General features: G+C 45.0%; 1 protein-coding gene across 6 annotated transcripts in view; it reads right to left on the minus strand.

Moving 5' to 3' along the window:
* LOC308580735 (uncharacterized protein) overlaps positions 1 to 25,834 on the minus strand; it is a 250,451-nt gene that overhangs the window by 167,157 nt on the left and 57,460 nt on the right. For 4 of the 6 annotated variants that reach the window (XM_081182848.1, XM_081182852.1, XM_081182851.1 and 1 more), the window contains exon 2: positions 13,284 to 13,446. In XM_081182848.1, coding sequence (XP_081038974.1) covers positions 13,284 to 13,446 — 163 coding nt within the window. Of the gene's footprint in view, positions 1 to 8,757; positions 8,999 to 9,475; positions 12,513 to 13,283; positions 13,447 to 15,390; positions 15,632 to 25,834 lie in introns of those variants that run through there. The other 2 variants (XM_081182849.1, XM_081182847.1) reach the window with 2 other exon arrangements.

The following is a 25,834-nucleotide window of genomic DNA, read 5'->3' on the forward strand; positions in this document are numbered from 1 at the left end:
CCGCGCAATATCTGTTCTCATCCTGAAGCAAAGTTCTTAACCCGAGGTACTATTTCTTGGTTAGCAGAGTCTGTAACCTGAAGCGTCTGTAACCCAAGGTACCACTGTACTGTATTTATTTTCCCCAATTTGAACTATAAAATGGTGATTTTCTTGAGTCAAAATGAGACTACCCCTAAACATTTTTTTTAGGAAAAAAGAGCACTGCCCACAGGTGTGCCACAGAAATAATGTAGTTGGCTAAGGGAGCTGTGGACTCAAAAAGGTTGAAAACCTCTGTGCTAGACAGAGCCAAACAGAGGATGATGACTGGCCGTGTCACCAATTGCAGAGGGGGGGGGGCTAGGGATTCAGTTGCATAGATCCTAATTCAGATTCCACAAATAAGGTTGGTAAAGATGTAAAAAGAGTTCGCTGGATCATGCCAGAGACCCCTCTAGTCCAGTGTCCTGTTTTCACAGAGGCCAACCAGATGCAGAGCATAGCCTTTGTGGCTAGTAGTCATTGATAGCTTAATAATAATAATAATAATAATAATAATAATAATAATAATAATAATAATAATAATTTATTTATACCCCGCCCATCTGGCCAGGTTTCCTCAACCACTCTGGGCGGCTTCCAACAAAACATTAAAATACAATAGTCCGTTAAACATTAAAAGCTTCCCTAAACAGGGCTGCCTTCAGATGTCTTCTAAAAGTTTGGTGGTAGTTGTTCTCTTTGACATCTGGTGGGAGGGCGTTCCACGGGGCGGGTGCCACTACTGAGAAGGCCCCCTGCCTGGTTCCCTGTAACTTGGCTTCTCGCAGCGAGGGAACCACCAGAAGGCCCTCCATTAATTTACCTCCTGTGGGACATGTTCCATAGCTCAATTGGGCACTGCATGAAGTACAGGACTTTTTTTACCTGTCCTGAATCTTCCGGCAGCTTCACTTGATGTCCAGGAGTTCTGGTGTTATGAGAGACGGAGGTGGGGGGAAATATCCATCCACTTTCCCTGCAAGGCATGCCTTTGTAGACGTCTATCATGCCACCTCTTATCGGTATGTAAACTAAAACATCCAAAATGCTGCAATCTTTCCTTACAGGGGAGTTACTCCACATCCATGATAATTTTTTATTGCACTTAAAAGCAAAATAAAATTGCACATTTATTTGATATTAAAGCAAATCATAACAATACATTTCACAACGCAGAGTACTAACCACTATACGAAACAAAATCAAAAGTTGCACTAAGGCTTTGTCCAATGCCATAATACCACAGAACAAACTAGCAGGGAAGCAGTTGAAGAAGCAGCAAAAAGGGTTTTCTCTTGTGTGTTTGTGTTTCTTTGTGGCTGACTAGCTGTTCTCCCTGTGCAAAGGTCAGAGGGGGCAGGGTTTGATCCATCTTTTAGATTTAGGGGAGCTAGTCTCAAACGTTTGTTGGGTGAGACCTAGGTTTTTTTTGTGGGGGGAGTTATTTGTCCTGTCTTCACACTTTTTATGATGGAGGACCGCTGTAGCCACCCCCAACGACACATTCTCAAAATGGAGGGGGAGGGAACAGCTGCTGTCGCCTGCGGTTCCTGCGCAATGTTTGCCATCTTGCCAAAGGTTGCAGGCAGCTTTACCTGCAGCAATTGCATGTTGATTGCCCTCTTAAAAGACAAAGTCCAGCAACTGGAGGAACGTGTAGCTACGCTCCAAAGAATTGGAGAGCTGGAGCTCTTCTTGGAAGCAACAGACCACACCGTCTCCATCAAGGAGGAGACAGGGGACTCCCCTGAGAAGGAGGCTAGTTTACCAACACAGGAGCCAGATATATGGAGAAACGTGACTCAGAGAAGTAGGAGGCCCAGGGTTCGTTCTGATTGTTTAGAAATACACAATCGCTTTGAGGTCCTCTCCCCTAGCATGGAAGACGAAGAGCAGACTCCATTTGAGGATCTCTCCCTCATTTCAGTCGATCAGGTAATTGAAGATGAGCAGCAAAGTCAGTCCTCAGGGAATGTGCAGGCGACCTTGGAACGGACAGCTCATGGAAGAACCCCGACCAAACCTAAGAGGAGGCGTGTAGTGGTGATAGGGGATTCCCTACTGAGGGGAACAGAAGCAGTGATTTGTGGGCCTGACAAGATGTCTCGGGAAGTGTGCTGTCTCCCCGGGGCTAAGATCCAAGATGTAACTGAACGACTGCAAGGAATCATAAAACCCACTGACAAATACCCCTTCCTCTTGGTTCATGTGGGAACCAATGACACTGCAAGCAATAGCCTCCAGAAGATCAAAAGAGACTACGAGGCTCTCGGCAGGAAATTGAAGCAACTAAATGCACAAATTGTCATCTCATCTCTCCTCCCAGTTGAACGACGTGGCCCAGGGAGAGAGGGAAAAATAGTGGAAGTGAACAGCTGGCTTCGCAAATGGTGTAAACAGGAACGGTTTGGATTCTTAGATCACGGACTGCAGTTTCTTGAAGATGGACTTCTGGCAAGCGATGGGCTGCACCTCACAACGGTTGGGAGAAATGTTTTTGCCAGAAATCTCAGAAACCTCATCAGGAGGGCTTTAAACTGACCAATGTGGGGGAGGGAGACAGTGCTCCTGAAGGTAGGAGCCTATCAATTGATGAAGATGATCATCCAAATGTCATAGACCAAATGGAGCAAACAGCACGCAGACCTAGTGGTGGGAGGAAAAAATCCTTAAATAAGAGACACGGGGGAATGATTAATGGACTTCAGTGTCTGTACACTAATGCGCAAAGCATGGGAAATAAACAAGATGAGCTTGAGCTCTTGGTACAGGAAACTAAATATGACATAATAGGCATCACTGAAACCTGGTGGGATAAGTCCCACGATTGGAATGTAAAAATGGGGGGATACAATCTATTTCAGAGAAACAGACCAGACAAGAAAGGAGGAGGAGTGGCGTTATATGTCAGGGATGTGTATACCTGTGAAGAGATCCAAGATTCAGAACCTCAAAGCCAAAGTGAGAGCATTTGGGTCAAAATTAAGGGAGAGAAGAATAACAGGGACCTCATTGTGGGAGTTTACTATAGATCCCCAAGCCAAACAGAGGACATAGATGATGCCTTCCTGGTACAGATGGCCAAGCATGCAAAAGGAAGGGAGATAGTAGTAATGGGGGACTTCAATTACCCGGATATTTGTTGGATGTCAAACTCAGCCAAGAGCATAAGGTCAAACAGATTCCTCACTGGCCTTGCAGACAACTTCATTGTCCAGAAAGTGGGAGAAGCAACAAGAGGAACAGCCATTTTAGATCTGGTCCTAACCAATGTTGATGATCTGGTTAGTGGGGTAGAAGTGGAAGGATCATTAGGCGCGAGTGATCATGCTCTTCTGAAGTTTACTATACAGCGGAAAGGAGCAGCCAAGCATACTAGGACTCAATTTCTTGACTTTAAGAAAGCCGACTTCATAAAACTTAGGGAAGTGCTGGGTGAGATCCCATGGACAGTAATACTAAAAGGAAAGGGAGTTCATGATGGCTGGGAGTTTGTTAAGAGGGAGATACTAAAAGCACAATGTCAGGCAATACCAATGAGACGGAAACATGGAAGGTGCCTAAAGAAGCCAGGGTGGCTATCTAAAGAACTTCTAACTGAGTTAAGATTAAAAAAGGATGTGTACAAAAAATGGAAAAGGGGGGAAACCACCAAAGAGGAATTCAAACAAATAGCCAGCACGTGTAGACACAAAGTCAGAAAAGCTAAAGCACAGAATGAACTCAGGCTTGCTAGAGAGGTTAAAAGCAACAAAAAAGGCTTCTATGGGTATGTTCGTAGCAAAAGGAAGAACAAAGAAACAGTGGGGTCACTCAGAGGAGAAGATGGTGAAATGCAAACAGGGGACACAGAAAGGGCTGAACTCCTCAATGCCTTCTTTGCCTCAGTCTTCTCCGATAAGGAAAACAATGCCCGACCTGAAGAATTTGGAGCAAATGATTCAGCAAAGGAAACACAGCCCAGAATAACTAAGGAGATAATACAAGAATACTTGGCCAGTTTAGATGTATTCAAGTCTCCAGGGCCAGATGAACTGCATCCAAGAGTATTAAAAGAACTGGCAGATGTGATCTCAGAACCACTGGCAGTCATCTTTGAGAATTCCTGGAGAACAGGCGAAGTCCCGGCAGACTGGAGGAGGGCAAATGTTGTCCCTATTTTCAAAAAGGGGAAAAGAGAGGACCCAAATAATTACCGCCCAGTCAGTCTGACATCAATACCAGGGAAGATTCTGGAGCAGATCATTAAGCAAACAGTCTGTGAGCACCTAGAAAGGAATGCTGTGATCACCAATAGTCAGCATGGATTTCTGAAAAATAAGTCATGTCAGACTAACCTGATCTCGTTTTTTGACAGAATTACAAGCCTGGTAGATGAAGGGAACGCAGTGGATGTAGCCTACCTTGATTTCAGCAAGGCATTTGACAAGGTGCCCCATGATATTCTTGTAAAGAAGCTGGTAAAATGCGGTCTTGACTATGCTACCACTCAGTGGATTTGTAACTGGCTGACTGACCGAACCCAAAGAGTGCTCATCAATGGTTCCTCTTCATCCTGGAGAAGAGTGACTAGTGGGGTGCCACAGGGTTCTGTCTTGGGCCCGGTCTTATTCAACATCTTTATCAACGACTTGGATGATGGACTCAAGGGCATCCTGATCAAATTTGCAGATGACACCAAACTGGGAGGGGTGGCTAACACCCCAGAGGACAGGATCACACTTCAAAACGACCTTGACAGATTAGAGAACTGGGCCAAAACAAACAAGATGAACTTTAACAGGGAGAAATGTAAAGTATTGCACTTGGGCAAAAAAAATGAGAGGCACAAATATAAGATGGGTGACACCTGCCTTGAGAGCAGTACATATGAAAAGGATCTAGGAGTCTTGGTTGACCACAAACTTGACATGAGCCAACAGTGTGACGCGGCAGCTAAAAAAGCCAATGCAATTCTGGGCTGCATCAATAGGAGTATAGCATCTAGATCAAGGGAAGTAATAGTGCCACTGTATTCTGCTCTGGTCAGACCTCACCTGGAGTACTGTGTCCAGTTCTGGGCACCACAATTCAAGAAGGACACTGACAAGCTGGAACGTGTCCAGAGGAGGGCAACCAAAATGGTCAAAGGCCTGGAAACGATGCCTTATGAGGAACGGCTAAGGGAGCTGGGCATGTTTAGCCTGGAGAAGAGGAGGTTAAGGGGTGATATGATAGCCATGTTCAAATATATAAAAGGATGTCACATAGAGGAGGGAGAAAGGTTGTTTTCTGCTGCTCCAGAGAAGCGGACACGGAGCAATGGATCCAAACTACAAGAAAGAAGATTCCACCTAAACATTAGGAAGAACTTCCTGACAGTAAGAGCTGTTCGACAGTGGAATTTGCTGCCAAGGAGTGTGGTGGAGTCTCCTACTTTGGAGGTCTTTAAGCAGAGGCTTGACAACCATATGTCAGGAGTGCTCTGATGGTGTTTCCTGCTTGGCAGGGGGTTGGACTCGATGGCCCTTGTGGTCTCTTCCAACTCTATGATTTTATGATTCTATGATTCTATGATTCTAAACAGCCACTCCAATTCTCATTCTGCCATCACTGTCATGTTGGCTCCAATCGGCACCCAGCTACCAATGTTGTTTACTAGACATTTTCAATCATGTCCACAGAAAACTCTGTGACGATGATGGCATTAAATTACCTTGTTCTTCTTCAATAAAAGAGAAAAAGGAGACCAAGTTGTGTCAAACTATCTTTTTACATGATAGTTTTGATTGCCCTTGTTTGTACCTTTTCCAAGTCTGCAAAATCCTGGATTTGAAACTCTTTGCCACAAACTTGCTTACCCAAAAGCAGTAAGGAAAGTGATGGGAGAATTCAGTGGGAAGTGGGATAACCAGTGGCGTAGCGTGGGGGTGCAGGGGGGGCCGGCCGCACCGGGCGCAGCATCTGGGGGTCAGGGTTAGGGGGCGCAAATCCACGGGTTAGGGGGTGCAAATCCACAGGTTAGGGGGCGCAAATTACTTGCCTTGCCCCGGGTGCTGACAACCCACGCTACGCCACTGCACAGAGCGGGTTCCCTGTCATTGAGTTGATATAGAGCATCTGTCCTAAATTTGTCGACTTCTCTCAAAGAAGCAGAATCAGGAAGTTTTTTGTTTGATGTCTTACTATGTTTTTATATTTTGCTGGAAGCCGCCCAAATTGGCTGGGGAATAATAATAATAATAATAATAATAATAATAATAATAATAATAATAATAATAATAATAATAATAATAATAATAATAATACCACTTGTTCAGTCTTAAAATTTCTTTTACTAGTGCATTTGGAAACATCAGAATAACTTGAGGTAATATATTCATACAAAAGCTTTGCTCCCGATTCATTGTAATCCTACCGGCTGAATTTGATCAGAGTCCTGGGATAACTCAGTTGGTAGAGCATGAGACTCTTGGGGTTGTGGGTTCGAGCCCCACCTTGTCAAAAAGATTCCTGCATCGCAGGGGGTTCGGCTAGAAGATCCTCTTGGTCCCTTCCAACTCTTTCATTCTGTGGTCTATGAACCTCACTCATTCACAATGAGGGAACCACTACAATTATTATTTTTTAAAGCAAAATGTTGTTAGAAGTTCTGCAACCCACCTTTGCCTAATAGGAGTTTGCCTTTGTAAAACTGGAGAGTGAAAGGAGAAGGAATCTCAGGGTGGGCTTTTTTGTGTGGGGGATATGGCTTTTCTGGTCAATGGGCAGAAGGAGCTTGGGTGAATCCCTAGCTAGAGATCTGCCGTCCCCTTGTCTCGGTCCAGATTTGGGTCTCTGCCTCCCAGGAGTTTAGGCGCACACGGTTGCCACATGTTGACTGCAGCAAGCGATGGATCCCTCCCATGTGTAAACAACCCTTGGGGGTCACTCTGAAACACCACAGAGATTGGGCATTGCTTTGACGAATATCCTGCAACCAAAAACCTCCTGGACACTCTGGTCTCTCCCACCGCCAATAAAAACAAAATACCTGTTTACCTGACACTGACACAAAGGCTCACATGCTATAGAAATGAGTGTCTAACGTGTTTTAAAATGCCCTTAAGCAGTTTTTTCTCCCCCCTCCCCTTTTTTTGCTGTGTTGGGGGGGTGGGTTTCTGGTTGGGGATTAATTTGAGTATAACTGTTTTGTTTTTCTTTTTTGTTGTTTATTACTTGTATAGTTTGTGTTTTGTTTTTAAGGGGCGGGATCAGGGCTGCATGGGAGTGGGCCCCAGCCAACAGAATGGCTGGGGCAGGTTCCACAGGGGGGGATGCACTGGGACATCTGATCTCAGTGATCATGGGCAGGAGGAGGAGTTACACTAAGACCAGACCATGTCATTACCGAGGAGGCAGGATTAATCATTGTTTGAAGACTATCCCTGCCTCTGGGATGGATACTGGAATCAACAAGGGAAACCCACATGACCTGAAGGTGTTGCTGGGCAGTTTAAAGCAGTATCAGAACGCTATTAAAATCAGTTAAAATTATTTACATTCTTTATACAGAAAAAATGCAAGCAGGATGAAAAGAGTATCCTGGCAACACACTTCCCCCTGCCCAAAATCCAACATGAGACGGAGTCCTGCAGGCCTATATAGCAGGGCTTAGCAAAAAGCGAGCAGTGGCCTTGATTTATTTAATAAACATTCTCGTTTTCTGCTGCCATATCCTTCCTTTCTTCCATCATGAAACTCAAGGTGGTATACGTGTGGCCTCCTACCAAGACCCAGGATTGCTTAGCCTAGGCAGCAATATGTCCTACAAGCCAGCATCATTCAATCTTGGGTCCCTAGATGTTGTTGGACTACAACTCCCATCATCCCCGGCACTCTTAGCCAACAAGGACCCAACTCTGATGAACTCGGTCTTAGGCCGGAGCCTGCAGGAAAGTTTGGGAACCTCTGGCCCTCCAGATGTTGCTGAATTACAACCCCCATTGGGCTCAGCAATCGTCATCTATGGCTGTGGAAGATGGGAGGTGGATGCTGGCATTGAGAAGTTGAAGGCAAGGTACTCTCTCTATCTCCAGTGATAAGCACTGAGTGCTTCTGATCCAAAACGTTACCCTTTTCCAGCACACTCCATTGCTATCCATCCCTCTCCAGTTTTTCATTCCTGCTGTCCACCAGCCCCTACCCCCACAGCCATTTTTCTGTATCCACTGAGCATGTCCAGTTCTCATTGCGTGTCTTGACTATCTTTTCCCCCCACCTAAAAATTTATTGGACATACGTAACCAATGGAGCAGCCTCAAGGTTACTGGTACCTCCCTCTCTTCCTTGGAGGAATGGTTCGATTTTCGTCACATAAAGGCTCGCAGCTAGGAAATTGAATTGGCAATTTGTATACGGGTTTTCCTCAGACAGGGTGGGGTCACAAAGAGAGGGTGGCTCTCGCCTTCATGTCCTGATTGTGAGTTTTGCAGAAATGCCTGGATGGCTGCTGTCGGAGCCAGAGAACTGATGGATGTCAGGCCGACTCTGCATTCTTATCCCGTGCCCCAGGCTCTCCCCACAGTGATGGGAGGTGGGCCAGGAAATGAACATTTTTATACATAAGAAAAGCAAATCATGGACTGTGAACATTAAGTTTTGTAAAGTTAAATATTTTATATTATTTTCTTTTTTTCTACCTGTTAAGAGATTGTACATAATGTTTGTATAGACATGCATTTTTTTTAATCAATGAAGAATATTAATTTTAAAAAAAGGTTGCCATTAACTTAATCTTCATTAGATCAGCTTTTACACAAGCATGTGCCACTTCCACTGCCCATCTTCCAAATCAGAGTAGCAAGCACACGTATCCTGTAGGCGCGGTTGGCTCTTCCTTTTTGACGTCGCTAAGACTCTCCCCGCCCCCCAACGAAACAACAGCTTACTTTTAAGCACCCCGACCATCCCTCCACCATTGCTCTCAAGGCACATGTGAGATACACGTGCTTCGCTCTAAGGCCTTGTGGCGATCACACAGGGCCCCCGGACGTTTGAAGGTCTATTGACCCTGTGCCACCACCGTGATTGCTTTCTTCGCTGCCACCACCCCACTTCTCACGGAGACACACGGAGTCCAGACAGTTGTTAACATTAACAAATAATCAAGTTTATTTTTAAATGCAGGAACAAGCGTATGGTTTCAGTTTATTTTTCTCTTGTCAGTTCTTAATCTTAGTTCCTAACAACTCCAAACTGATTATTCCAACTATGTATCTGACTCAACCTAACAATTCCTCTCACTCTCTCACAATACAACTCAACCAACCAACCCACTGCCTATTCCTCCCTCTTCCTTCTCCAATTCCCAAACCTCAACTGACTTTCAAAACCTCCCACTCTAACTTTTACTCCCCCCTTGCATTCTCACTGGCCAATCACATCACACCCTTTTTAACCCTTTCCTTATGACCCATCCTAGGAGGCAAACGCCACAGGCCTCCTGAATCATCTTGCACTCCAAGACAAAGGGATGCACTCCAGTTAAAAGCACGATTGCTGATTACAGGCGCGCACTCAGGAGAAACAAGAACTAGCCATGAAAGGAAAAAGAAGCATCCCCTCTACAGTGGTACCTCGGGTTAAGTACTTAATTCATTCCACAGGTCCGTTCTTAAACTGAAGCTGTTCTTAACCTGAAACACCACTTTAGCTAATGGGCCTCCCACTGCTGCTGCGCCGCATGTTCTCATCCTGAAGTAAAGTTCTTAACCCGAGGTACTATTTCTGGGTTAGCGGAGTCTGTAAACTGAGGCGTATGTAACCCGAGGTACCACTGTACTTCTCTTCCCTTTTCCGCTCACACCCACCCAAGGGCCAGGCCCATGCTTGCTCCCCTAAACCAAGACCTAACCAGGGACCCAGCTGAGGAGAGCTGCACTGAGGCACATTCGTGGGAGCCTCCCCCTGAATCTTCCCAGGAGCAGGAGGACTGTATAGATTTGGACTAGTGGTTTGCAGAGGAACATAGTTCAGAAGGCAGAAGCTGGGAAATACTGCATGCGGAACAGCTTGCAGAAGAAATGGTTGATCCTTGCCTTAATTTGTAACTCAACGCGTTGAACATCAACTAGCATTTCTTTTTAAATGCTGAGAATGCTTTTATTGTAGCTTTTTTATTATTATTTCTATACCCCCTTGCTAACAAAGTATTTTTATACATATGAAAAACAAATCTTGGATTGAGAAGATAAGAGTTTGTAAAGTAAAAAAGGGCATTAAAAAAAAAGTTTGTTTGTCTCTGTTCTGAAATTTGGTTTTAATGTAAAGTGTGTCAATATATTTAGCTTTGTTTATAAAGCAGAAATGACCAGCTGCTCCTAGAAGCTAAAAATGAGCTCTGTATCAACAAAAGTTGTACCTACAATTATTCATAATGAAAAGTTGTAAAACACGTGATACTTTCCACCCTTAAGCTTTGGAACTACAACTCCCATTCTTGGCCATATGTGCTGAGTCTTATGGGCGCTGTTTCCCAATATCTGAGGTATCCCATTTCCCTGAAGCTGACAGATGCTGATCCACAAGACAAGGGCAGCCCATCATTTTGGCATTGAAGGGCAAAGGTCAAAACTCCACAGATTCATCACAGACCTTGAGCATTCCAGAGTCACAATATCCCCGTTTATCTAGCAACAACTTGCAACTTACTTTCTACATTTAGTATATGCCACCTTCATTACTTTAATACATATATATGTGTATACAAATTTAAATGCAAACACCAAAACATCACTCGGATTCCATGCATTTAAAATTGATTTGCGCCTTTATGAGTTTCTTGATGTGAGGTAAAGAGTGATACTTGAGTGGAACATTGCATACATTGATATGGCTTTCCACCTGGGTCAATTCACTCATGAACATTAAGGTCTCCACTCCTTCCAAAGCTCTTTCCACATTTCCTACATCTGTGGTTTCCCCCCTGTATGAGTTTGTTGATGTATTCTAAGGTTTCCACTTTGACTGAAGCTCTTTCCGCACTCCATACAATTAAATGGTTTCTCCCCTGTGTGAGTTCGTTGATGTGTTCTAAGTATTCCACTTTGAATGAAGCTCATTCCACAATCCATACATTTAAATGGTTTCTGCCCTGTATGAGTTCGTTGATGTCTTCTAAGTGTTCCACTTTGAATGAAGCTCTTTCCACACTCCATACATTGAAATGGTTTCTCTGCCGTATGAGTTTGTTGATGTGTTCTAAGGGTTCCATTATGACTGAAGCTCTTTCCACATTCAGTGCATTGAAATGGTTTCTCCCCCGTGTGAGTTCGTTGATGTATTCTAAGTGTTCCACTTTCACTGAAGTTCTTTCCACATTCAATGCATTTAAATGGTTTCTCCCCCGTGTGAGTTCGCTGATGAGTTCCAAGGTTTCTTCTTTCACTGAAGCTCTTTCCACATTCAATACATTCAAATGGTTTCTCCCCCGTGTGAGTTCGCTGATGAGTTCTAAGGTTTCTTCTTTCACTGAAGCTCTTTCCACATTCAAAACATTTAAATGGTTTCTCCTCCGTGTGAGTTCGCTGATGAGTTCTAAGGGCTCCATTATGACTGAAGCTCTTTCCACACTCAGTGCATTGAAATGGTTTCTCCCCCGTGTGAGATCGTTGATGTCTTCTAAATGATTGACTGTGACTGAAGCTCTTTCCACATTCAATACATTTAAATGGTTTCTCCCCCGTGTGAGATCGTTGATGTATTCTAAGTGATCGACTTTGACTGAAGCTCTTTCCACATTCAATACATTTAAATGGTTTCTCCCCTATGTGACTTTGTTGATGTGTTCTGAGGGCTTCACTATCACTGAAGCTCTTTCCACATTCAATGCATTTAAATGGTTTCTCCCACATGTGAGTTTGTTGGTGTCTTCTAAGGTTTCCATTATGTCTGAAGCTCTTTCCACATTGAATACATTGAAATGGTTTCTCCCCAGTGTGAGTTCGTTGATGCACCCTAAGTGCTACATTCTGTCTGAAGCTCTTTCCACACTCCATACATTTAAATGGTTTCTCCCCCGTTTGAATTCGTTGATGTATTCTAAGTTTTCCATGTTCACTGAAGCTCTTTCCACATTCAATACATTTAAATGATTTCTCACCCGTGTGAGATCGTTGATGTATTCTAAGGGTTCCACTATGACTGAAGCTGTTTCCACATTCAATACATTTAAATGGTTTCTCCCCCGTGTGAGTTCGTTGATGTCTTCTAAGTGCTTGACTACAACTGTAGCTCTTTCCACATTCAATGCATTTAAATGGTTTCTCCCCCATGTGAGTTTTTTGGTGTCTTCTAAGTGCTCCATTCTGTCTGAAGCTCTTTCCACACTCCATACATTTTAATGGTTTCTCCCCCGTATGAATTCGTTGATGTATTCTAAGTGTTCCATGTTCACTGAAGCTCTTTCCACATTCAATGCATTCAAATGGTTTCCAGAAACTAGTATTAAGAAGCATTATTGCCTAGGACTGCAAGGACAGAGCATAGACACCAGCCTAATCATTTTTTTTCAAGCTATCCTAATTGCTGGCAGTCATTGTCTCTTTGTTGGTTTTGTGCACTTAATTTGAAATTTGTACCAAGGTTGTAGCACTGTAACTCCATATCAGCTTATGCATGGACATAATTACAGGGGCGCTATAAATTATTATCCCACTCACCCACTCACACACAAACCCTGACTGTAAGAGTGGCATGTTTACACAATTCGCTTATAATACTGGCCACCCTTGGTCTTCATATGCCCAATCCTATGTGAACAGGCTCCAGCCAGAGGAACTGTGTATCATGATAACAGGTCCTTTGTCCCGAAAGCCCACCAAACTGGGGAGGTGCATGCATCTACTGTATTTGGATGCTGGTGAAATTTATCACTCCGATCCAGTCTTTAAAAAAATAAAAGTAATAGAAACTATTTAAATATATGAAGTATACATAATGACGGGAAGCATTTCCATAGCCCCTTCACCCATTTTTCTGGATTGGTGTGCATCATTATTGTCACTTAATCCTGTAGTGGAAATAACACTAGAGATTTAAAAGCATAGAGAAAGGAAATCTGCCCCCACTACGTTATGAAAGGGATTCCAAAAACAAAGAGCTGCTTTGGAGAAGGCCTCACCCCTTCCTTCTTTCTACCGCCTGGCCCTTCCTGCCTTTGGTCTCCTCTCCATCTTTTCCTCTTTCTCCCTCCACCATCCAGCCACCCATGTCCCCATCTCCTCTCCCCTGGAACTCACCAGATTTCTCTGAGGGTCCCGGGAGGGGATGCTCAGAGGTTGTAGGGAGGGATGCAGGAGACAGCTTGACCAGGTCAACTGTCCATCTTCCTCCGTCCATCCTGACCAGGTTTGTAGGTTCAACTTCTTGAGGAGCAAAGAAGCCAGGGCAAGTTGTAGCTTCCTGGGAGGAAGGAAGAAGCAAATGGAGTCTCAGAGCTCCTGTAGGGATTTTGCCCAACACATTCTGTTGCCCCTTTAGAAGCCCCTATTGGGCACCCGCTTCCCAAGAGCCTCCACCCATTTTCAAACACCTTTGGCAATTCCTTCCGTCTGCCTGTCCCTTCTCACTTCCCAAGGCTGGCATGGTATGGGCAGTAGTGGCCTTGTGGCAGTTGCCCAAAGGGCCACAATAAATGTGATAATGTTTACCCCTGTAAATCCTCGAGTGTGCTTCTAATACAGAAGTTATGGTAGCCTGTGCTTTATGAAGCTGATTATTTTGCAAGTTGCCGCCCCCCAATTGGGGCAGAAATACAGCTAATATGAGAATCACAAAGATACAGCTGAAAGTTAGAACATGAGTCGCCACATAATGCAAATGGCTGCATGTAACACAGGTTCCCAACATGCACACCAACACAACGTAACAGAATGCTGTGGGAATCAAAACTTAATCAGCAGAAATTGCCAGTGCTTATCGCACATGTGTATTATAAATAAAACGAGGTAATGATGAATATGAGGAACGTGAAACTCCAAAGAGACTTTTTAAAGGGTGAGGGTACATAACAAAAAAATTAAATTCTTTTGTCAACAATAAATATTAAAACAAGGAACTGCTGAGCAAAAACAAACAGGAGCATGTGCAGAGTTCTTGCGGAGAGGGGCAGGGCCTTCAAAGGTCCCATAATCGACCCAAAACAACACGGAGGTCTACCTGTCGATTGCAGTCCACCGCTTGGACATCCCTGATGTATATGATTGGTGCAAACTGAAATTCTTTGTTTGACATTACATATATAAATACCACTGCCTGGAACACCAGACAGGGTTGCAGTTTTGTGAAACGATCCAGCTGTAGCCTATTGCTTTGCAATAAACACAACTCCTATCTCCTCTCGTTTCTAAGTTTTATTGGCGTAAACTCAGGAGATAAGACATTTTCTCACTTACAACAGCCTGAGAGTAAATCCCGTGGAATATAAGGACTGCTCTGAATACATGGGTGGCCCTTGCATGGAGAAGGAAGCCCCTTCCTTGCATCTGGACCCCCTGGGAGAAGCGGTGGGTCCACCCACTGCTTCCTCTGCCCTCACTGCCTCCTCCTCTGTCCTGCAAATACCCTCTGCTCAGGGGAGAGAGGCAGAAAGAGCCTTCAAACCCTCCTCCTTCGCTGCCTTTTCTTGCAGCAGCCCAGTGAGAGGGGAAGGCGTTGCAGCGCCTGGTTCACTTCAGATACACAGAAGGTTTACTCATGTTGTGAATGAACAAGACCTCTGCCTTCCATGCAGTGGGAGTGGGTGCGTTAAAAGTGGGGGAGAGACCTCCCCCTCCTGTCCCTTTGGGGAATAGGAGCCTTTGCCTTGTGTAAACAACTTAGATGGCAAGTTCTCAAGAGAAGCACTTTGGAGCACTGCTTGCTTGCTCATGCAAGGTGTGTCTGCACCTCAAGGACAACATACGGTACATATTTACACCACGTGATTTCTTAAAGAGGGCATTTATTTAAAATCGAAAGCAATTTCTACAAAAGACTTCAATGTTTGGTTGCTTTGGGTGTTTTTTATTTTGTTGGAAGTCGCTCAGAGTGGCTAGGGAAACCCAGACAATGGGCAGGGTATTATTATTATTATTATTTTATTGCGAGCCTTGCCAGCAATACTCAAATCTCACCCCTTTCCCGCCTCCTTCCCTGCAACTCCCTGTGCCCCAGATCCGGGCAGGAGGAAGCTTCTCTCTTTCCACAGTGGAAACCCCTCCCCCCCTCCACCTTCAAGGCCCCATTAATAGAAACAGCTCCCTTTCCTCTCTTCTCTTCTTCTCCCCGTCCCGGGGCTTCTCATCCTGGACCCCCACCCCTTGCCAAGCCCCTTCCCTCCTTCCCCGCCGCTGGCTTTGCACTCACCCGAAATCCTGGCGATAGTGGCAGCGACCCTGGGCAGCCGGGCAGGAATGGGAGCCCCCTCCTGGGAGGCAGAACATCTCCGGGGGGATAATTGTAAGGGGAAAGCCTTGCAGTTCCCAGCCAATGGGGAGAGAAGGGGGGGAACCTGGGCTTCAAGTACAGGGAACAGATGCTCCTTGCTTTAAGGGTTAAAGCCAGAGAGTGCAAGCTGCTAGAGGGGAGGGTGCTGCTGCTGGATACTGACTTGAGAAAGGGGGCTCGGCTTAATTGGGGTTGGGGGTGGAGAGAGAGCAGGCAGGGAAGTCGCAGGGGTTGCTGCTGATTCAGCCTCTTTGCAAAGAAGAGACGTGGCCTCTCCCTGAAGGTACGCTCTTTCTCACTCTCTCTCACATACACACAGATCACATGAAGAGCCCTGTAGTTTGATCAAGCCCATCTAGTCCCGCACCCTGTTAGAATCATAGAAACGTAGAGGTGGAAGGGGACCCTGAGTGTCATCTAGTCCAACCCCCTGCAGGAATCTCAGCACTGTCTCCTCATAGTGGCCAAGCCTGCAAGGAGGATGGAAGCCCAAGTGCATCTCTTCCCTCCGGCGGCTTCCGGGAACTGCTATTCAATTAAGCATAATAATAAAAATAATAACAATAACATTTTATTTATATCCCACCCTCCCCAGCCGACGCTGGGCTCAGAGCGGCTAACAACAGTAAAATGATACAACATTCTAATATCATTTCATTATAAAATCAGTTCACATCAGATTAATGGCAACCATTGGGCTAGAGTTCTGTGAGGATTGCCAAGGGAGGGGGTCAGGCTGTGCCTTGGCCAAAGGCCTGGTGGAACAGCTCTGTCTAGCAGACCCTGCGGAAAGATGTCAAGTCCCGCAGGGCCCTAGCCCAGAGTGTTGCACCAGATCGGAGCCACAGCCGAAAAAGCCCTGGTTCTGGTTGAGGCCAGCCTAACCTCTCTGTGGCCCGGGACCTCCAAGATGTTTTTTGTTTGAAGATTGTAAGGTCCTCCTTGGGACATACCAGGAGACGTGGTCCCATAGGTACGAGTGTCCTAGGCTGTATAGGCCTTTAAAGATTAAAACCAACGCCCTAAACCTGATCCTGTACTCCACCGGGAGACAGTGCAACTGGTATAGTACCGGGTGAATGTGATCCCACAGGGAGAACCCCGTAAGGAGTCTCGCCGCGGCATTCTGCACCCGCTGGACTTTTGGGGTCAGTCTCAAGGGCAGCCCCATGTAGAGCAAGTTACCAAAATCCAGTCTGGAGGTGACCATTGCATGGATCACAGTGGATAGGTCAGGGCGAGAGAGGTAAGGAGTCAACTGCTTAGCTTGGCGGAAATGAAAATATGCCGCCTTTGTTATAGCTGCAATCTGCACCTCCATGGAAAGGTGTCAAAGATTACACCCAAAGTCTTAACGGACGGTGCTGGCACTAATTGCGCCCCCGCAAGAGATGGGAGTTGCCCCCCCCCCCAATCCCCTATCATCCCAACTCAGTCAAAGGAGCTGTGTCTTCGAAGGATTTAACTTCAACCAGGTCCTGCGTAACCATCCAGCCACAGCTTCCAAAAATCTGATCAGTGTGTCTGGGGCCGAGTCAGGATAGCCATCCATCAACAGATAGAGTTGGGTGTCATAATAATAATAATACGTTATAATAATAATATTATAACAACATTATTTATACCCGCTCATCTGGCTGGGTTTCCCCAGCCACTAGGTAAGCTCCCAACAGAATATTTTAAAAAAACCAATGAAACATCAAACATTAAAAGCTTCTCCATATAGGGATGCCTTCAGATGTCTTATAAAAGTCAGATAGATGCTTATTTCATTGACATCTGACGGGAGAGCGTTCCACAGAACAGGTGCCACTACCAAGAAGGCCCGCTGCCTGGTTCCCTGTCATTGAGTTGATATAGAGCAGTGTTTCCCAACCGGTGTTCCGCGGCACACTAGTGTGCCGCAAGACGTTGCCTGGTGTGCCGTGGGAGGGAGGCGGGCGAGTCGGGCGGTGAGAGGCGGGGCGGCGGCGGCGAGGAGAGGCCGCCCAGCACGGGGCTCTCGCCGTCTGCCTGCCTGGCTGCCTGCGTGGCGCTGACGTCACGGGGCTGTAACGTGCCCCACATAGGCACACGCGGGGCGGCGAGTGAGCTCCCTCCCACATCCCATCGCCGCTCGCTTCGGCCGGCCTACTGGGCTATCGCAGGCGGAAGGCCTGCGCATGCGCGAGGTTTTCGCGCCTTCGGGATTCCCTTCACGCCTTCCTCCTCCCGGGTCCTTGAGAGCGCGGGAAGCGGCAGCGCGAGACCGGCATTGAGCCTGGTAGGTATTGCGCTTGCCAAGGCAGTCATTTGGGAAATGAAAACTTGCAAAGCAAGCAACCAGTTCAATCTGAAGTACGTGTATGCTTAATATCCTGTATCTGAAACCTGTTCTGCCCCCTCCCCCACACTTGGTGCCATTTTCATCTACACATGCAGCAGAGTAAGTTGACCCAGAATAGTACCAATTCAGATGGCAGATGGGAGAATGACAGTGCTGAATGCTTTCCCATGTAGAACAGTCCCTGCAAATAAAAACCTAGCATATTTGGAAGAGGGATGCTAGCCTAACCATTACCTTCTATGCTGTTACTATTTTTTTTTTTTTTTTTTTTTTTTACATAAGTAAAAAGTGACCTTTCCCCATCTGGCATGGTGGTGTGCCTCGAGATTTTTTTCATGAAACAAGTGTGCCTTTGCCCAAAAAAGGTTGGGAAACACTGATATAGAGCATCTAAACCAGGGGTCTGCAACCCGCGGCTCCGGAGCCGCATGTGGCTCCTTTACACCTTTGCCGCGGCTCCAGGGCAGATACTAGCGAGGGGAGGAGGCGCATTGTGCGCCCCGACACTCCCCACTGTGGCGGGCGCTGTACTGGCTGTGATGTCGCATGGGGGCGGTGCGTGCGTTAGTCACGCACCGTCCCGACGTTGCCTTCCAGCCCGCTGTCAGATCGCGGCTCCGGAGATATATTTGTTTTAAATGTCACAATGGTTTTGCGGCTCCCAGTTTTTTTTTCTTCGGAAACGGGTCCAAGTGGCTCTTTTTCTCTTAAAGGTTGCAGACCCCTGATCTAAACTAAATTTGTCAGCTTCTGTCAAAGAAGCAGAATCGGGAAGTTTTTTATGTCTGTTGTCTTATTATGTTTTTATATTTTGCTGGGTCGCCCAAATTGGCTGGGGAATAATAATAATAATAATAATAATAATAATAATAATAATAATACCACTTGTTCAATCTGAAAATTTATTTGTACCAGTGCATTTGGGAGCATCAGAATAACTTGAGGTAATATATTCATACAAAACCTTTGCTCCCCATTCATTGCAATCCTATCGGCTGAATATCATCAGAGTCCTGGGATAACTCACTTGGTAGAGCATGAGACTCTCAGGGTTGTGGGTTCAAGCCCCACCTTGTCAAAAAGATTCCTGCATTATAGGGTTTTCAGCTAGATGACCCTCTTGGTCCCTTCCAACTCTATGATTCTGTGGTCTATGAACCTCACTTATTCACAATGAGGGAACCACTACAATTTTTTAGAGCAATTTCTTGCATAATAGGAGTTTGCCTTTGCAAAATTGGAGAGCGAAAGGAGAAGGAATCTCAGGGTGGGCTTTTTTGTGGGGGACATGACTTTTCTGGTCAGTGGGCAGGAGGAGCTTGGGTCTGTGGGATATGAAATTCGTAACAGTCAGGTACAACATTCCTAGAGTGGACATGCTAGGGGATGCTTTGTGCCACCCAGGGGAAAACTTCCTCTTTCCTCCTGAGCTGGGACAAGCACTTCCTCTACATGTGACTTGAAATAGGTGTGGCCTATTCTGGGTGGTGGAGCACACCTCCTCCATGTGCTTCATTCTTTCTTCTCCATTTTGTTTTTTTCTATGTGTTAGGAGAAGTGACTGCTCAGTCGCAGTCACTTGGGACTAACTCCCTTATATTATAGTTTATATATATATATAGATATAAATATTGACATATACTTTTGTAACTTAAGCCTGCCTTCAGAAATCTAATTGTGAACTGAATGAAAATGAATAAACTACTTTTATATTGATTTTAAAAAGATTGTCGTGTCTACACTTCTAAAGAGGGATAACAAGGGATCTTATCGGGAATCTTAAATATCGAGGCTCAGATGAGCCTGCAACAAGCTTACCACTGTGCAAATTTGAAAAGGAGAATGTTTGAATTATGCTAAGATATAGAACTTGCTAAAGCAAGTTAGTAAGGATATCATCAAATAATATATCGTCTCCTGCCTTTCTAAACATTCCCACAGGTCAGTCCCTAGCTAGAGATTTGCCATCTCCTTGTCTCAGTCCAGATTTGGGTCTCTGCCTCATAGGAGTTTAGACGCACAGGGTTGAGACATATTGACTGCAGCAGGCAATGGCTCCCTTGCATGTGTGAACAGCCTGGATGGCCGTTGTCAGAGCCAGAGAACAGATGGATGTCAGGCCGACCCTGCATTCTTATCCCGTGCCCCAGGCTCTCCCCACAGTGATGGGAGGTGGGCCAGGAAATGAACATTTTTATACATATGAAAAGCAAATCATGGACTGAGAACATTTGTTTTGTAAAGTTAAAAAAAGTCTTTTTTTTAAAAAAAGTTTTTGTTTACCTCTGTTCTGAAATCTGCTTTTAAAGTAAATTGTGTCAATATATTTCGGTTTGTTTATAAAGAAGTGACTAGCTGCTCCCTAAAAGTGAGCTCTGTATCAACAAAAGTTTAACCTATAATGATTCATAATGAAGTTGAAAGAAACATAAGATTGGGCTGGGTGAGTCTGGGCCTCGTCACCTAGGCTAGGTGGACGATATATGCAGAGGACGAGATGGTTGGACAGTACTCTCAAAGCTACTAACATGAGTTTGACCAAACTGCAGGAGGCAGTGGAAAACAGGAGTGCCTGGCGTGCTTCTCGTCCATGGGGTCACAAAGAGTCAGACATAACTAAGCGAATAAACAACAACAATGTCCAGTCAGCATTCCCTAATGTAGAAGGAATTCTGAGAATGTTCCTTTGAATGATGATTGCAAATTGCCATTTGTAATGAATTTAGAACAACAATGTCTCAAGATAAATTACCTTATTTTTTGCTCTATAAGACTCACTTTTTCCCTCCTAAAAAGTAAGGGGAAATGTGTGTGCATCCTATGGAGCGAATGCAGGCTGCGCAGCTATCCCGGAAGCCAGAACAGCAAGTGGGATTGCTGCTTTCACTGCACAGCGATCCCTCTTGCTGTTCTGCCTTCTGAGATTCAGAATATTTTTTTTCTTGTTTTCCTCCTCCAAAAACTAGGTGCGTCTTGTGGTCTGGTGCGTCTTATAGAGCGAAAAATACGGTATGTTACTTCAGCCTCATGTACATAGAAAGTGACAAGCTAAGCAGTTTATCATTTGATGATATCATGAGTGACTTTGCTTTGGCAAAGGCAAGAAGGAATGTATTGTAATTTAGATCATGTTTGTGTACTGTTTGTATACACAGTACACAATGAATCATGATAAAATTATACAGTTGAATGGGTATTGGGTAGATGCAGTAATACAATTAGGCCTGTAAAATAACTTTTATGTACAGGTGTGTATAGTATTGCTATTATTTATAAATGCGACATATTACTAGAAATACTGTCTTTTACACTCACCAAGTGTAACAGGGTACAAAGGTCTGCTTTCCCAATGAAGAATGTGGACTACAGTGGTGCCCCGCAAGACGAAATTAATTCGTTCCGCAATTTTTGTTGTCTAGCGAATTTTTCGTCTTGCGAAGCACGAAATCCCATAGGAATGCATTGAAAATCAATTAATGCGTTCCTATGGTCAAAAAAAGTCCAAACAAAGCCAAATTTGGTACAACAACAGTTTATTAACTGCTCTTTAAAGTCACACATACTGTAAAGAGCAGTTCAAAAATTTAAGGGAAAATAAATTAACTTTATAAACAAAACATGTCTTTGTTTTTAGTCAAAGGAAAAAAAAGTCGCGAGACGTTTTCGTCTTGCGAAGCAAGCCCATAGGGGAAATTCGTCTTGCGAGGCAAATCGCGAACGGAAAAACCTTTCGTCTAGCGAGTTTTTTGTCTTGCGAGGCATTCGTCTTGCGGGGCACCACTGTATTATGGTAATATTGATACATATAAAAATTGCATTGTATAAACTACAATTGCATTGTACAGGTTATAACAATTAATCTCATGTTAATAATGCTATTTATAATTATTAGTAGTTTGCATCATATATTCACACCTATTATTATAGCAAGTTTCTAGGACTAGATTAGGAGTCTTTGTAAATTGTGTTTCTAAAGGAACTTTTGTTATTGCCAAATGTCATAATGTGTTTGCATTATTAAGTTTGTTATGAATAACAAAATCATTTTAAGTTAGAGCTTAATAATTATTTAACTTTTAATATACTTCATAATTGTATTATGCACATACTCTGTTATGTGCAAATGGTTTTAGATACCTGTTAGGTCCATAAATTACCACACAGCCTATATTCAACACAAAAAACAGTGACAATTTGTTGTTGACAAAAGACAGCTGGACATATAAAGGGCCCCATTACCTCCAGCAGCTTAGGGCCTCATCAAACCTGCCCCCACTACTTTATGCAAGGAGTTCAAGGAACAAAGAGCTCTTTGGAGAAGGCCTCACCCCTTCCTTCTTCCTGCCAGGACCCCCCTGGCTTTGTTTTCCTCCCCATCTTTTCCTCTTTCTTCCTCTGCCATCCAGCAATCCATGTCCCCATCTCCTCTACAAAACGGAAGACTTGGATGTTTTTGGTGTTTTTTTATTTTGTTGGAAGCCTCCCAGAGTGGCTGGGGAAATCCAGAAAATGGGGGCGGGGTATAAATAGCATAGTATTATTACTATTATTACTACTATGGCGAGGCTGGTCTGCAATACCCAACCCTCTCCCCTTTCCCGACTCCTTCCCTGCAACTCCCATTGCCCCAGATCTGGACAGGAGGAAGCTTCTCTCTTTCCACAGTGGAACCCGCCCCCCCCCCCACCTTCAAGGCCCCATTAAAAAGACCAGCTCCCTTTCCTCCCTTCTCTTCTTCTCCGCGCCCTGACTTGTGCAGGCCGCTTCTCCCCGTCCCGGGGCGTCTCAACCTGGACTCCCACCCCTTGCAAAACCCCTTCCCTCCTTCCACGACGCTGGCTTTGCACTCACCCGAAATCCTGGAGATGGTGGCAGCGACCCTGGGCAGCGGGGGCGGGAATGGGAGCCCCCGCCAGGGAGGCAGGATATCTGGGGGGGGGGGGAAGGATAATTGCAGTAACCAGCCAATGGGGAGAGAAGGGAGGGAACCTGGGCTTCGAGTATAGGGAACAGAGGCTCGTTGCTTTAAGGGTTAAAGCCTAGAGAGAGGCTCTCTAGCAAGCTGCTAGAGAGAGACAGAGAAAGAGAGGGTGGGGCTGCTCCATACTGATTTGAGAGAGGGGGCGCGGCTTAATTAGAACAGCTGACCCGCCCCCTCTGCCGTCGTGCACTGTCCTTGTCCTGCAAGGAATCCGGTGAGTGCAAAGCGCCTCGGGGTGCAGCAAGCTTTGGGGGGGGTGCAATGCAATACCCATAATTAGGGTTGGGGGTGGAGAGAGAGCAGGCAGGGAAGCGGTGGGTCAAATGTGGGGGTATTGCAGCTCCTTCATCCTGGTTGCAAATAAGAGACAGGGGCCTCTCCCTGAAGGTTCTCAATCTCTCTCTCTCTCTCTCTCTCTCTCTCTCTCTCTCTCAACACACACACACACACACACAAACAAACAAACAAACAGAAAAACGTTCGTCTACATGCACACACAGATCACACGAAGAGCCCTGTAGTTTGATCAAGCCCATCCAGTCCCGCACCCTGTTAGAATCATAGAAACGTAGAGGTGGAAGGGGACCCTGAGAGTCATCTAGTCCAACCCCCTGCAATGCAGGAATCTCAGCACTTTCCTCATGGTGGCCAAGCCTGCGAGGAGCCGAAGAACATCTCTCCCCTCCGGCGGCTTCCAGGAAACCTTATTCAAGTAAGCATAATAATATTAATATTACAACCACATTATTTATACTCGCTCATCTGGCTGGGTTTCCCCAGCCACTAGGGCAGCTCCCAACAGAATATTTTTTAAAAACCAATGAAACATCAAACATTAAAACTTCTCCATACAGGGCTGCCTTCAGATGTCTTATAAAAGTCAGATAGATGCTTATTTCCTTGACATCTGACAGGAGAGCATTCCAGAGTGGGTGCCACTACCAAGAAGGCCCTCTGCCTGGTTCCCTCTGCCTGGTTCCCTGTCGGCTTCTGTCAAAGAAGCAGAATCAGGAAGTTTTTAATGTCTGATGTCTTATTATTTTTTTATATTTTGCTGGAAGTCATCCAAATTGCCTGGAGAATAATAATAACAGAAGTAATTATACCACTTTTTCAATCTGAAAAATTATTTGTACCAGTGCATTTGGGAGCATCAGAATAACTTGAGGTAATATATTCATACAAAAGCTTTGCTCCCGATTCCTTGCAATCCTACCAGCTGAATTTGATCCAAGTCCTGGGATAACTCAGTTGGTAGAGCATGAGACTCTCGGGGTTGTGGGTTCGAGCCCCACCTTGTCAAAAAGACAGGGGGTTCGGCTAGATGACCTACTTAGCCCCCTCCAACTCTTTCATTCTGTGTCTATGAACCTCACTTATTCACAATGAGGGAACCACCACAATTTTTTATTAAGCAATTTCTTGCTTAATAGGAGTTTGCCTTTATAAAATTGGAGAGCGAAAGAAGAAGGAATCTCAGGGTGGGCTTTTTTTGTGGGGGACATTTTCTGGTCAGTGGGCAGGAGGAGCTTGGGTCTGTGGGATATGAAATTCGTAGCAGTCAGGTACAACATTCCTAGAGTGGACATGCTAGGGGATGCTTTGTGCCACCCAGGAGAAAACTTCCTCTTTCCTCCTGAGCTGGGACAAGTGCTTCCTCTACATGTGACTTGAAATAGGTGTGGCCTATTCTGGGTGGAGGAGCACAATGCTCGTGTGCTTCATTCTTTCTTCTCCATTTTGTTTTTTTCTATGTGTTAGGAAAAGTGACTGCTGAGTCGCAATCACTTGGGACTAACTCCCTTAGATTATAGAACTAACTTAGTGGGTCTTTAAGGTGCTACTGGAAGGAATTTTTTTTTTGTTTTCCCTTAGATTATAGTTATGTATAGATATAGATATACTTTTGTAACTTAAGCCTGCCTTCAGGAATCTAATTGTGAACTGAATGAAAATGAATAAACTACCTGTATATTGATTTTAATAAGATTGTCGTGTCTACACTTTTAAAGAGGGATAACAAGGGATCTTATTAGGAATCTTAGATAGTGAGGCTCAGATGAGGCTGCAACAAGCGTACAGCTGTGCAAATTTGAAAAGGAGAATGTTTCAATTATGCTAAGATACAGAACTTGTTAACGCAAGTTAGTATGGATATCATCAAATAATATATCTCTCCTGCCTTTCTAAACATTCCCACAGGTCAATCGCTAGCTAGAGATCTGCCATCCCCTTGTCGTGGTCCAGATTTGGGTCACTGCCTCCTGGGATTTTAGACACACATGTAGCCTTATGAGGCTTTGCCCTCGGGTGGGAAAAATATTGCGCCTGGGAAAGGGAAGTGGGAGTCAACAGACACTCAAGGAATAGTTTCAGAGAAAAGGCTTTTTATTTCTACCATCCATGAACTGGTAGAAAGAGCAAGTGTGATAAGTCACAAAAAGCATGCACAGTCCTTCCTGTGCACAAGGATATATACCCCTTTCCAGTTCTCTCCTCCTTTCTCCTCCTTTTCCAGGAGTCCTACCGCATGAGTTCCTCTGAGCATGAACAGAAAGCTGTTTTGGGACTATTGGACTCTTCCCAGGAAAGGGGGAATGAGAAGCCGAGGGGGTGGGTCAAGGAGCCCTGGTGGTTCAGCATGTCCAAGATGTTGCAACCAAATGAGATAAGATTCGTTTCTCAGGCCTGAGTAATCTTGGCAATGACAGAGCCTATTCATCAGCCTTTAAAAGTAACATTTTGCCTTTTGCCACAGCATCTTGTGAGAAAAGCAGAGAAGAACAGAGAAAAGCTGTTTTGGATTTTTAGAAGACAAAAGGAGTTTTGGACAGTTTTGAGGCCTGGTTGATTATTGAAGCCTGGGGTGATTTCACAGACAGGATTTGGGCATTCTGTCCCTTCACACACACGGTCGCCACATGCTGACAGCAGCAGGCAATGGCTCCCTCGCATGTGTGAACAGCCATGGGGGGGGGGTCACTCTCAAACACCACAGAGACTGGGCATTGCTTTGACAAATATCCTGTAACCAACCACTTTCCTGAGCCCTCTGG

The sequence above is a fragment of the Podarcis bocagei genome (assembly GCF_964188305.1).
Source record: "Podarcis bocagei genome assembly, chromosome: 2".
NCBI lineage: Eukaryota > Metazoa > Chordata > Lepidosauria > Squamata > Lacertidae > Podarcis > Podarcis bocagei.